General features: G+C 46.9%; 1 protein-coding gene across 3 annotated transcripts; it reads left to right on the top strand.

The window, feature by feature from the left end:
• Positions 1 to 1,774: 1,774 nt before the first annotated feature.
• Positions 1,775 to 13,626, top strand: EXOSC2 (exosome component 2). Of its 3 annotated transcripts, XM_081594801.1 has the most exons (9): positions 1,775 to 1,905; positions 3,409 to 3,510; positions 5,194 to 5,239; positions 5,525 to 5,614; positions 6,675 to 6,740; positions 7,706 to 7,774; positions 8,936 to 9,112; positions 9,524 to 9,652; positions 10,181 to 13,626. In XM_081594801.1, exons 1-9 carry the CDS (start codon positions 1,784 to 1,786, stop codon positions 10,259 to 10,261), a joined length of 882 nt encoding a protein of 293 aa, XP_081450927.1. In that variant the 5' UTR covers positions 1,775 to 1,783; the 3' UTR covers positions 10,262 to 13,626. The 3 variants fall into 3 exon arrangements, with proteins under 3 accessions (XP_081450927.1, XP_081450929.1, XP_081450928.1); XM_081594803.1 differs by lacking the exon at positions 5,525 to 5,614; XM_081594802.1 differs by lacking the exon at positions 7,706 to 7,774 and having other exon boundaries at positions 8,945 to 9,112.
• Positions 13,627 to 14,185: the final 559 nt, after the last annotated feature.

Raw genomic sequence — 14,185 nt, 5'->3', positions numbered from 1 at the left:
TATGGTTATGTCCATCCTTCCTTGAAAATGGATAGTGTCAAGTCTATAATCCAGCATATAACTATAACCCAAGACTATAACTTGGTCTAGGGGCATTCCCAGGCCTGGCAGCCCGACTGAGCTATGCTGGTTCAAAGGACACCACCGCCCTCTTCTGGTCTAGAGCAGACTCAACAGATGCACCCTTTCTCATACTTTGCTTGGTACTAGCCCCTTCTCCTCTGTCCTCTGTCTCGTGAGATGGTTGGATGGCATCACCAACTCAATGGACATGAGTTTGAGTAAACTCCGGGAGTTGGTGCTGGACAGGGAGGCCTGGCATGCTGCAGTCCATGGGGTCGCAAAGAGTCGGACATGACTGAGCGACTGAACTGAACTGAACTGAGCCCCTTCTCCAGGCAAGGAGGAGGGCAAGTGTCTGGCTGTCCACTTACTGATGACTTGTGAGGAATTAGAATCTATATCACTGACTACCTTACAGGGTTGGCTTTCTAGACAAATGTAGCTGTGAGCCATGCTTAGGTGAAAGAAATGCTATCCTTTTGAAGATTTACCAGGCTATTGGTCTGATGGATCTTCAGGAGAAAGCAGACTTGATTTACCAGTCTCAATGAGTGGTGCTGATGCAAGTTATTTCATTTCATCCTCTTTAGAATCCCTGCGCATGAGGAACTGTGCTGTGCTAAGTCACCTCAGTCTTGCCCAACTCTTTGCGACTCCACAGACTGCAGCCCACCAGGCTCCTCTGTCCATGGGATTCTCCAGGCAAGAATACTGAAGTGGGTTGCCATGCCCTCCTCCAGGGGATCTTCCCAACCCAGGGATTGAACTCGTGTCTCTTATGTCTCCTGCACTGGCAGGCAGGTTCTTGACCACTAGTGCCACCTGGGAAGCCTGCATGAAGAATTATCACCTCCAATTCCCTGAGGTTGAAACTCAGTCTGTTGTGAATGCTATAAAGCATGCAGGGCAAGGGTGAGGGAGAGGGTAGGGGAGAGGGACAAGCGAAATACTCCTGACGCCTAGATAAAACCACGCATCCATCCATCTGTTCATCACTGAACCCTTAGGACAGCTCCTGGCTCATTTCGCTCTGTGAGTAAAGATACGCGAGGATCTTTGTATTGTGTCCGTTTGTCGTGCCTGTCAAAACACACCCGCTTGGCAAGATTTAAATGTGTTCTTAGACGGTTTCTTGCTTTTTCCAAAAGAAATACTAGGGAAATCAGCTCGCTTAAGAAATAATGGAAACAGCACCTGCAGCACTGTTTGGGGGTGTAGGTGATGGTTGGTGCTGAACTAGCACCCACAAGGTGGCAGTAACGTAGAATACAGAGGCTACTAGTAACAGAACGAAAAGAGGCTCTTTCCTCTGTCCAAATAGTGTTTTCTCCTCTTGATCCTCCTGGGCAATCGCATACCAAAAGAATGAGATTTCAGCAGCTTTGAATTGGAAGGAAATTCAGAGGCCCATTTCACAATTATTTCTAACCCTGGAAAACAGTGGGATGAGCACAAGAGTTTTGCTGAAAAGTCAAACGCTATGCAACCTGAGATTTTATTTGACCAGAGCTGCTTTGCCAATAGTAAAAATGGCAACTTGACTCCTTCCCTCCCTTCATGTTAACCTAACGGTTGCCAATAGTCAACATGGAGGCCAGACCGTGAGTTCCCATTGGCGGCTGCTCTGAGGCCCCGCCCCTACGAGCGACGACTGGGAATTGCGGAGACGAAAAGCGTGCCTCCGAGTGGGGCTGCGCCTGCGCGAATTATTGGCGCCAAGATGGCGTTGGAGATGAGGCTTCCCGTCGCTCGGAAGCCTCTTAGCGAGAGCCTGGGCCGCGAGAGTAAAAAGCACCTAGTGGTGCCAGGGGACACGATCACCACGGACACAGGCTTCATGCGGTACGTGGGGGTGGTGGGGGACTCTGGGCAGCAAGGGGCGGCTGCATTGCTCTCTCTCCACGTGAAACCTGGGCCTGTGTTGTCCATCTAAGTGTCCGCGGTACCCGGGGCGCGTCTGCTGAGCATCTCAGTTGCCTCGTTTTCGAGGCTTCGGACTTCCTGCTCCCTGCATCTTGTATGTCCCTGTCTGCAGCTGCCTCAGCTCCCCCGAAACCTTCCTGTCCAGATCACTGGTAGCCTTGACTCGTGGGTCCTGTGTCTCAGGTCCCGATTCTGAGCCTTCCTCGTTGAACCTGGAGCTGGGGCCTCTTCACAAGTTTCGGCGGAAGGGATGGTGGGCGTTTTTGACTTTGTTCACTTAGCCTTCAGCATTCCATCTCCTAGCCAGGGGCACGGTTTTGGAACGAGTCATTGTTTGGGCTTAGGGGACATGCCAGTATATTATGTTAGGTGCACCAGATGAGTCTGAGGGCAGGCTCCAGCTTAAGGGCAGCTGGGGTTCCAGTCCTGCTGCCACCACAATATTAGCTGTATCACCTCTCCGAGGTCAGTTTCCTCGTCTGTAAAATAATGATAATAACTTCCGTAGACTGGTGAGGATTCCACGAAAGTGAAAATGTGGAAGAGTTAGTCTCTCAGTCATGTCCGACCCTTGGCGACCCCGTGGACTGTAGCCTGCTAGGTTCCTCTGTCCATGGAATTCTCCAGGCAAGAATACTGGAGTGGGTTGCGTTCCCTTTTCCAGGGGATCTTCACCACCCAGGGATCCAACCCAGGTTTCTTGCATTGCAGACAGGTTCTTTACTGTCTGAGCCACCAGGGAAGCCCGAGGATTACATGAGGGGTAATGATTATGAAAAAAAGCAAAACTCACCGTTCTATCACCATCACAGGGATCAACACTACTGGTATCTCAGCCAGCCCCCCCCCCCCCATATGCATATGAGAGAGGTACAGCATTTATTCCACTGCCCTTTAACCTCTTAGTTTGGCATTATTGGTTCCCAGGAAATCTTAAGATTCACTCCTTTATTCATGCAGTCAATATGTATTATTTGTGGTTGGGGTATAAATTGAACAAAGAGGAAATCTCTGTCCTGGTGGACTTTATGTTCTGAGAGAGACAGATGAGAAATAAGCACAACAACAAGTTATTCAGAATGTTTGCTTGTAAATGCAGTAGAAAACAATTAAGAAGTAAGCAGGGTAAGTGGACCATAAGTTGGAAATATGGTGGGGGTGGCAGCCGCAGGGCAGGTGACTATTATAAATGGGAGTTGAGGAAAGCCTGGTGGAAAAAGTGCCATTTGAGTCAACTTGGGTACAATGAAGGAGATGGCCACATAGGACTTTAAAGAAGCAGTGTTTAGGCAGAGGTGGCAACCAGCACAAAAGCCTGGCTTTAAGGCAGGAGGAATCAGGTTTGAGGAACACATTGTTCTGGCTGCGAGAGGTCACTTCAAGTATTACCCTGGTATCCTTTGTATCTTCCTGTTGCAACAGGGGCCATGGAACCTATATGGGGGAAGAGAAGCTCATTGCATCTGTGGCTGGCTCTGTGGAGAGAGTAAACAAGTTGATCTGTGTAAAAGCTTTGAAAACCAGGTGAGAACAAAAAGTGTGTATTTTGTGGCATCTGAGTTGCATAGCCAGGTCTTTTCGGCCATGACATACCCCCTACCCCCAGCCCTGCCTGCCCTATTGTTCTGTAGGTCTGGGATTTCGGGGACATGACTGTAGGAAGGGTATAGATGACTGTAGGTAGGGGCAGGCTTCAGAGGTTTCCCTACAATATCTAACCTCTTCAAACTTTGGTTCCCTCTTCTGCAAAATGAGACCCAGCATGACCTCCTGGGTAGGATTTTCATTGAAATTCACTGAAATAGTGTGTACAAAGTACGTTACAGAGAGAGCCTCCTGCCTCGAAGAGCTCAATAAAGAAAGGTTAGCCCCAGAACATAAGCCAGTGGGGTTGGAACAGAGTGAGCAGGCGAGTAGTAGGAGTGGATGCAGAGAGCTGAGGTAGGCAGTCTGCATGCCCTGCAGCCACGATAAACATTTCTGACTTCCACTTTGTGCAGTCTAGGAAGGCCCTGGAGCAGGTGGAGCAGAAGAAGGACATGATCTGGCTTCTGTTTTCATGAAATCACTCTGGCTGCTGTTGGGGGCGGGGGTGGGGCAGGGTTAGGGAGACAGAGTCCAGCTCTGTTTTCGTCATCTCAATCGATGGTGGCTTGGACTAAGGTGATAGCCATAGAAGTGGGAAATGGTGATCAATTCTGCGTGTATTTTGTGTCCTGAGTGTATTTACCGTGAAAAGCTGTAGGATTTTGTATGTGGGATTTTCTACATGTAGGACTATGTCTGTGAGAAGAGATAGTTTTACTTCTTCCTTTGGGAGCTTTTTATTCTCTGCGTATACTGGTAAGGTAGAGGTAGTAGAATCTGCTGCTGGGCCTGTCCTGGAGCAGGAGAGGCGAGGGGGGAGATGCACAGGGTTCCTCCAGAGACGCCAAGGATTGTCGCTTGAGCAACTGGAGGGGTGGAGTTGCTATTTCCTGGGCTGGTGAGACTGGGAGAGGATCCATTTGCTATAGTGGAATTGAAGGGGCTGCTAGAAAGCTTCGTTTGAGATTTGTAACTTATGCAGATTCCTATTAGTCACATAAGTGGAGGTGTTGGGTAGCCAGCAGTTGACTAGAGCTAGAGCCTGAATTCAGGGGAGTGGTTTAAATATCGGTACTATTTAAAGCCATCAAGCTGGATAAGCTCACCAAGTGAGTGTGGGCTGGAAAGAGAAGAGGCCCAAGGACTTAGCCTTCAGCATGGAGGCTCTAATTCATCATTAGAGTTGAGAGGAGGAATTAGCAAAGGGGTCTGAGACATGCAGCCAGTGGGTGGGGGAGACGTGAGTAGCCTGGTTTGGGTGGTATCCTGTCTCAGTTTCCTTTCTCCTCCTTTGGCTGATGCAGAACTCATCTGTGTCCAGAGCCCACCAGAAAATTTCCCATGCTTATCCATTTTTCATGCAATTAACAAAATAAGGGGTTTCAGACTTAATGAACTCCTTGCAGTGAATGGTGTAAGAATAGTTGATGGAGACTTTATATGCATAGGAATGTTGGAAGTTGTCAGTTCCTGAAACTTAAGTTCGAACAGCATGGTTATGTGAATTTAGCATATGTGCCTGATCCAGGCCTGCGTGCTGTTTAACTGAAATCTCAAATGGTACTCAGTCTTGTCATGGGGACTTTTCACTGATGGAGGACCTTCTGCTTTTTCTTTCAGATATAATGGTGAAGTGGGAGACATTGTAGTGGGGAGAATCACAGAGGTAAAGTCTTATCAGATTGGTTTTTACAAAGTAAAAGTGAGCTGGTGATCTAATGAATGAGATAGTCCTCCTATTACATGCAATTACACGAAAGAAGGATTCATTGTGTTTGGCTCTTATGTGACCTTTGATGTAAACAGTTTGTTTGTAAAGTTTGATGTAAATGGTTTGTTTGTAAACAGTTCGATTTAAGTGATTTGTCCCATTGAGGGTTATTGGTCATTTACAGTGTGAGCTCTGGCCTCTGGAGTATGTGTCCAGGTGTGGGGTTCCTTTGTTTTGTAGGTTCAACAGAAGAGGTGGAAGGTGGAGACCAACTCCAGGCTGGATTCAGTCTTGCTTCTCTCATCCATGAACCTTCCCGGAGGAGAGCTGGTAAGGATCTCCAGCTAGACTGTGTATAGCTTGCTGGTGAGAGGACTGGGATCCCTTGCTCCACCAGAGACCTTTGCTTTATACTGAGGTTGCCACTTGTACTCCTGTTTGTCTGCTGTGAATTTTGCTGTCTGGATATACACGTAGGCTTTTCACTTGGCCCAGGCCTCCCAACTCAGGCAGCAATTGGTATGTGGTAGAATCTGGGATGTCTGTGGGGAGATCCCAAAGGAGAGTTGAGAGAAGCTCTCTCAGATGCTTGGTGCTAATAATTTTCCTTTTCTGGGTGTATCAGTTTTGCTCAGTGAAGGTCTTGCTTGAAAAACCGTGTTTACAAATCAGCTTTACATGAATCGAATGACATTTGGTTATTCCAAACAACCACAGTACCTAAGCTGCTTCCTTTTGTAAAATACCGTGATTCAGCCTTATCTTCCGGCCAGCATCTATTTACAGAGAGGCTCGTGGTACTTGGCTCTCTGGAGGACACCAAGATTCAGGAGGCACGATTCAGTTCCTGAAAGAGCTTAGACTAGCAGGGACTATGAGATAACTGGTCTAAATACCCGGCCATCCAAGAGTAAACAAGTGTGTGATTGTACAAAAGGCGTGATTAAGTTCCCCGCGAGAAGCTTATAGGAAAAATGAATGTTGAAGTTGATCCTATCTTTGGAGGATGGCTAGAATTTTAACAGTGAGTTCAGGAATCTGAGATAAATGGAAACGTGTGAGTAAAGGTACAGTAAAGCTGGAGGTAGCCGGTCCAACTGCAGCATGGTGGGCCACCACGGCAAGTAGGTAGGCTCGATTGGGGTTTGGCAAATCACATAAGGAGTCTGAATATTATTCAAAGAAGAGGAGCCAGGGGAAGGTCTGTAAGACAGAAAGTAGTGGTCATGGCTTTGTCTTCTTTGAGTGGCACGGGTTACCTACCCTGCTGTGTGCACACGGTGGCTGCCTTCAGAGGTCTTGGGAGAAAGTGAAAGAGAAAGAAGAGATGGAGTGAGACCTTGGTTTAGGGTCGGACTCCCTAATGCGGCCATCTCCTTGTGTGTTTCAGAGGCGAAGATCTGCAGAAGACGAGCTGGCGATGAGAGGTTTCTTGCAGGAAGGGGACCTTATCAGTGTATCCTTCACCTTGCATTCCAGCATCTTTATGTTTGCTGTGGAGCTGGGAAATGGGGCTTAAATTGTAGGTCTCTCACAGGAGAAGCTTGTAATCCTAGCCTTGACCAAGAGGTAAGACCTCTGCTGCAGCCTTTCTCTCTCTTTTTTTACATTAAAAAAAATATTTTTTTTAAAAAATTGAAGTATAGTTAGTTTTGGGGGCTTCTCAGGTGGTGCTAGTGGTAAAGAACTTACCTGCTAATGTAGGAGACGTAAGAGACGGGGATTCAGTCCTTGGGTTGGGAAGATCCCCTGGAGAAGGCAGTGGCTACCCACTCCAGTATTCTTGCCTGGAGAATCTCATGGACAGAGGAGCCTGGTGGGCTACAGCCCAGGGGGTTGCAAAGAGTCAGACACGACTGAAGCAACTGAGCATGCATGCTTGCAATTAGTTTTACGTGTATAGCGGAGTGAATCAGTTACACACACATACACACATATGTGAGTATTTGTATGTTCTTTTTCACATTCTTTTCCCATATAGGTTATTACAAAATATTGAGTAGAGTTACTGTGCTAGACAGTATTTTATTTATCTGTTTATACATAGCAGTGTGTATATGTTACTCCATGATTCCTAATTTATCCTTCCCCGCCCCATCTCCTCAGCCCAGGCTGACCCTCCAGCTCTTGTTCAGACCTGCTGCTGCTCAGTCGTGTTTTTGGATCTTGTAACTTACGGTGGCTCATGCTTGAAGCCAGCTCAAAGTTTCCTAGTGATGTTAACTTTCATCCCAGGCAGGAGAAGAGGTGGTGTTCATGTCGGGATAGTCATGACAGCCAAGGGGGAGAGGTTAGGTCACAGCAGTGTGACCTCCGAGTCCATCTGTAGCTGCAGGCAGGCCTGGTGGACACAGACACGAGGATGGAGGGGGAACCAGGGATACAGGTGATGAGCAAGTTTGTTCCTTCATCACCGGCCAGGCTGAGGTCCAGGCAGTGTTCTCTGATGGAGCCGTCTCTCTGCACACGAGGAGTCTCAAATATGGAAAAGTAAGTTGGGCTCTGGGGTTCTCATTTTACGAGTGAGACTTCAAATCCATTTCCTGGTCTCCAGCTGTCTCTGGAATTCTGGCCTAAAGCACCTGGAAGTTAAGCTTTAACAGGCTGGCATTGCACACGCCAACTCACCCAGTTGTGGGCTGGTAGCATCAGAAAGGACGACAACTCTCACCTTTCTGCGGAGGAGATTGTTCTGGCAGAAGAGCCCCTATGACCCTGGGCCCTGGCCCCGCAGCTGTCTCTGCTCTTCCCAGGGCAGAGGTGGATTTGCATGGCTTCAGGGCTGAGTTGCAGCCCTGGGAACCAAGGGAGCCCATGGACTGATGGAACAGGATGGCCCCGGCCCTTGGGCAAATGTCTGGTCAAGAAAATGGCTATTATTCTTAGGAAAGATGGGTTTGTCACTTGAGCCTCTAAAGGAAATTTTGTTGCTTTTCTTGCTATAAGGTGACAGACATTATTGAGGCTATTTATTTTTTTAATGACAGCATGTTTTCCCAAACAAATGATGACTCATCAGTCTCGGCTTTGTCTGGGTGAACTTTCTCATTTTCTGAGTGGAAAAGAAACCTCGCTGGTCAGTGGAGTGGCTGCAGCCATCCATGCCCGCACCCTTGAATCAGGAGAGGAGACAGGTGCACTGCCTGTGCTGACCTTTGTGGGCCCGGGGCCTGTAGCAGACGCCCCTTCTGAGGGATGTGGGCCTTGAGCTCACCTGCTAGGACTGGGGGTGTACTTGTGCCCAGCCCTAGGCCAGTCCCCTTCTCCAGCGGCATATTTCGTGGGCAGGACAGGCGGTTGGGCTCAAGGTGGAACAGGGCAGTGCTCCTTGGCCCTCAAGAGGCTCAAGCTCACATCCTCACTGGCTCCACCTTCTCTCAGCCATCACACCAGCCCTGGATCAGAACATGATGATGCTCTCAAAGGACAATAAATGGTAGAGAGTGAAAGTCACTTTCTGTTGGGATGTGTGAATGACACATGCCTCTGGAAAGTGTCTGTCTGTATTTTGCGTGTGCGTGTCATGGCAGTTATCACCAGCAAGGAATTGATTGCTGATTCCAGCCTCCCTAGGACACAGTCTGTACTCTGCTTTCTAGTCACCTCACTGGTGATCCTACAGTGACTTAATGTACGATGTATTTTTTTTAGCTGGGTCAGGGTGTTTTGGTTCAGGTCTCCCCCTCCCTGGTGAAACGGCAGAAGACCCACTTCCATGACCTGCCGTGTGGTGCCTCAGTGATCCTGGGCAACAACGGCTTCATCTGGGTCTACCCAACCCCCGAGCACAGAGAAGATGATGCAGGGGGCTTCATCGCAAACCTGGAGGTGAGTACACGCCGCCGTTGCCCCTGTTGAGAGGCACTTAATGGGCACTGTGCTTCTGCGGCAGGTGGGGGCGCTCTCCGTTTCTCACTGCTGCGTGGCTGTAGCTTGAGTTGGTTCACGTTTCCATTGAAGTCTGCTCAAAACATCGTGCTGCCCTCTCTTGTTCTGGAGAGATGAAATCAGCGACTTTGATCTCTGTTGGCCCAGATGGCAAAGTTGCAGGGTAACAGCCAAAAAGCCACTGAGGGAGCTATCCTTTTTCATCTTCCTTGGAGTCAGCAGTTTGCTTGGTTTGGAGTCCCAGAGTGATCCCGCCTCAGTTATAAATGATTCCTGTGATCTGCTGTAACCGTTCACTCATTCTGGTTTTGATTCTGTTTCCCTGCCCTTCCCCTTGGCCTCCCCTGGTAGCCGGTCTCCCTTGCCGATCGAGAGGTGATCTCCCGGCTCCGGAACTGCATCGTCTCGCTGGCAACTCAGAGGATGATGCTGTATGATACCAGCATCCTGTACTGCTACGAAGCATCCCTTCCACATCAGGTAAGCCACCAGGGCTCCCCTTCTCCTCGCTGATCTGTGAACAGGTGTGGCATGTCATCCGCTCCACGTTTCCTCAGTCAGCAAGCACGTCCCCCCCACATGCCTTTACCGTGTCCGTCAGTATGAACTCACCTGGTGGACACCCTTGTTGACTGGTAGAGCTTTCCCCGAGATGCTAAGAATATTCTCAATGTCTGATGTCCATGTAAGGGTTTGTGGGCAGTTGGAGGTGCCAGGTGGGCTGGTTTATGACAGCAACCCCCTGGACTTCATCTTGGCCATCCCAGTTTTAGCTGCCTTTCTAGTGAATGCTGGAGTAATAGCTTTGTTGTTCTTGTCAGCTATATCCCAGAGAACCTTGCTGATTTATTAAGCAGTTCTAGCAGATCCTTTCTTGGAATACTTGGCCTCTGATAAACGAAAGGAAAACAGAAGGCTCATGTTAGCCAGGCTTGGTTTCTACATTTGGGACAGCTTGATGATGTGCTTACTAATTGAACAAATTACCTTTTGTCCTTTCTTTTTCAGATCAAAGACATCTTAAAGCCAGAAATAATGGAGGAAATTGTGATGGAAACACGCCAGAGGCTTTTGGAACAGGAAGGGTAAGAAGAAGCATCTGAAGGCCGGGACTGTGTGGACCCGAGCAGAGCAGTCCTTGAAAGTGGAGAATCTGATTGGCGGTCCCTGCGTGCAGCTCAGTGAAGAACTGGGAAATTCATCATTTGACTACATCTGGCTGCCTCTACCCTGAAGACCTACTTTCTCCTGTTTTAAGGCAAAGTGAGGGGGAAGGTGATTACTGCTGCCGACCCCTTGAGTTGCCCACAGACTTCCGGTGCTACGGGTAGTTTCAGGCCCTTAAAAGCATTCAGAGTGCCAGCCGAATAGACTCCCATCCTGGAATCATACGGGGAATCTTTTGTCTTGTAGTCACCGTCAACTCACCAGGCACAGTGCCCCATGAAATTGCCCCTATAAAACAGCCTCCCTGATCCCCCCAGTTGTCTGTTTTGGCCTCCATTCCCACCTCCACAGCGCGAGAAGGACACTGCAGAGTGTAGCTGGTAAAATGAACCCAAGAGTCAGTGGAAGAACACAGCAACCAGGCAGCCTTTTGCTTGGTTGGAATCTCATTTCCTGTTGCATGTTCCTCCTAGTGACAGATGCAACTACACCCCTGCCAGGCTGTCTTAATGTGTTCTGCCTTTGAGGATGATCTGTAAGAAGCTGAATAATCGAGGAGAGAGAGAATGAGTGTTTTGGGTGCTCTGATAAACGTGAAAACAAAGTAAGAAAAGTGGAGATGGAAAAAGAAAAGGGTTTCCTCCTATAACTGAAGCAGCAATGCGTTTACTTTTGAATAATTCAGGGTTGAAAGGTGAAAACAAGACACTGAAGTTCTGTCTCACCGAGAATGGCTAGAATTCCTATGCATTCTTTTTCAGATGACTTTCTAAACATGGTGCCCTGATTTGGGTTTGGGCTAAACAGTTCTTTTAAAGTCAGTATATGAGAGTGCTATTTGGTGAGCTGTTTTTTTTTTTAATTTATATATGTGGCATCACTGTTTCTGTTCTTGTATTCTGTGTAATACTTGGGAGCTAAGTACAGGTGAAGGATGACTTGGGAGATAAAAATTCTTCTGACAGAGGCCCTTAAATTTAAACCTAGAACACCTAGTAAAATTTAAACCTAGGATAGTTACAGTAGTAACGTGGAGCATATGACAGTTTTGAAACATAGCTCAGCTCTTTTTTGTAAAATTGTATGTCTTTATAACCTTATTCAGTCTATCACCTGTTTTGAGGAGTTTGCAAACAACTGAGTATTGTGCAGGCTATGTTGCAGCTTTAGGTTTGCTCCCTTGTTTCTGAGAACATGTTCCAGGTTGTATGTCCCAGAAGAGAAGGGGGGAAGGATGGGAGCCTGCATCCCTGCTCTGGGTTGGTTTTGATCAGGGCCATAAGTGGGTTCATTGAAGGTTTGCCCTTCTCACTTGGTCTCCCAAGCTGCCAGCCCATGCTGTTCACTCAGTACATCCTGAATAGTGATTACCTACTAAGTGGAAATACCAATATATAAAAGTCTCAAAACACCTTTTTGGTGATTATCTACTTTTTTTTGTGGCCCACTAGAGGGTGCCCTTGTTAAGCGTAATTTCAGTAGGTATTTTTTTTAAAAATAAAGCTGAAGTTTTTACACCAGTTCTGAATTCCTCTAGCAATGTTTAGGTTGCTTTGCTTTATAAGCGTGAGCACAAAATTAGGCTGAACGGCATCACTCTTAGTGGAATATGTGAGCTTAAAGGGATTTATTCAAATTTGGCAATGTTTATTTACTTCTGACTGTCAGGCATTTGCTGGGCTCTGGATTCTAGTTTTAAGTCCTTAATAGTATCATTCTATAGTGTTATACAGTGCATCTCTGGAAAAAAATGTTACAATCTGGGCTTGGGGGTTCACCTAAAACTAGAAAATGGCAGAAAGTAAATGGTGAGAAGGTATAAACCTTTAAATCAAGTGCTTTAAATCAAGGCCTCTATCCTTGACTTTCAGAAAGCATAGTTAGTCTCAATATTTATGGGTAATAAGGTCCCATTTGATTCTCTTGATAACCTTGTAAAGTTTGATATGACCCCTGATTATAAATGAAAGCCATTCAGATAATTAAAGTGACTTCATTAAAACCGGTTAGCAACTATGGATTGGTAGGCTTAAGCTCTAGGGACGGATCATAAAGCAACCCTTGAGAGAAGGGGTTGGACCGACAGTGAAAGGATATGGGGTCCGGAAGCTTTATTTCCAGCATTGAGACCTACACTTCGGATTGTTGCTCATTTTGTATACTTCCCGCCCCTCCCGTGTCCGTTCTGGGAGACAAGGGTGAGTCCCTCCACCCCCGTGCCTCATTTGTACCCCAGCACCTAAGCGAATGCTTGGCACACAGGGGTTCAATAATGCTTGACAATGATTTAGTCAGGAAGTGTGGGTTAGAGTTCCGATTTGATTGGGTCAATTTTAAGCTAGAGAGTGAAGAATGAAGATGGGTAGGAAATGATGAAAGCGTGAAGAGGAGTAAAAAGTGAAATCTTCATAGAGAAAAGTGAGAGTGATAGTAAGGATAAGGTGATGGGTAAACAAAGGGAACAGGTTGTTGATGCTTGAAGAGTGATCTATAAGCCAGGATGAAGTTCATCAGCCAGACTACTTAGTGATTGAGCAAAGCTAATCCGATTAACATCTAAATATAAATTCTGCTTCTGAATTTGCTTCACATTCAGTACCTCCAGGTAACTATTTTTACAAGCCAATATCTATAAAATCAGCACCATTTCCCAATCCAGCAGAAGTATTTGTAAAATACACAACAACTGAACATACAACACCTATAGTGCGACTGGTTTTCCCTTACTATCAGTAGAAGCTTCTAAAATATCAACTAACATTAGATCAACAGTTACTTGATACTGAATGGTACAAGAGAAAAATCAAGGCTTTGGAGTAGTATCAGTCTGGGCTCAAATTGTCACATGACTAGGCCAGTGACCTTGAGTAACTCACATCTTACTTGGTTTTTTCATCTGTATACGGGGGATAACATTACTTGTATTACTGGGCTAGAGTAAGGATTAAATGAGAATATGGCTTATGAAAAGTGGAACAGACCATAGTGTAGATTAGGTGTGATGAGTGGATCCCCTTAGAGATGGGTATATCCCGGCAGGTGCATTGCTCTGGGGAGATGTGGAGAGTGAAGAAGGGTACCAGGGTACTTTTGGTTGCATAAAAATGGGTTATGGCATGTGTGGATCTTGTTGTATGGGTGATTGGCTAGCTCTGTAGACCTAAATTCAACAGTTTCGGCTAATATGTTTTCATGTGAATATGTGTTCATCCCTGAGATTAGATTGTGTAATCTTTTTTTTACTGTCTCCCCCCCCCCCAGTTTTATTGATAAAAAGTTGACATACATCACTGGACAAGTTTAATCTTAAAGATCCCTTCTCACTCAAACACCTATGATTGTGCTTTGCCTCCAAAAGGTTCTCTCTCTTTTTTTTTAATATTTATTTATTTGGCTGAGTCAGTTCTAGTTTCAGGATGTGGGATTTAGTTCCCTGACCAGGAATCGAACCCTGCCCCCCAGCATTCGGAACAGAGTCTTAGCCACTGGACCACCAGGGACGTCCCTGAAAGGTTCTTAAAATGCTGTTAATGAATGGGCTTCCTGATACTCCAAGGAAACAATTCGTTAGCAATATGTCGACGCTCTCCAGTTTATTTTTCGCTCGTTCTAATATTTATGCTTCTTGGAGTGAAGGTGGAAGTTGGGGGTGAGGGGCGGCGGTGAAGCCACCAAATACTTCGGTTTCCAGGAGCGAGCTAAATTCTCCTAAGGAAGCGATCCAACTCCGGTTCTGGGGAAATCCAACCCGCAGTTTTCTCCTTGCTTTGGTTCCTCGCTGGCCTTACCGACCCGCTCAGGGGAGACATTGGCCAGTCTTGAGCGAGGCCGGCTAGAGTCCACCGG

The sequence above is a fragment of the Giraffa tippelskirchi genome, chromosome 4 (assembly GCF_054371585.1).
Source record: "Giraffa tippelskirchi isolate mGirTip1 chromosome 4, T2T-mGirTip1v1.2.pri, whole genome shotgun sequence".
Lineage (NCBI taxonomy): Eukaryota > Metazoa > Chordata > Mammalia > Artiodactyla > Giraffidae > Giraffa > Giraffa tippelskirchi.
The sequence above is the reverse complement of the archived record's forward strand: the minus strand, read 5'-3'. Positions and strand labels throughout refer to the sequence as shown.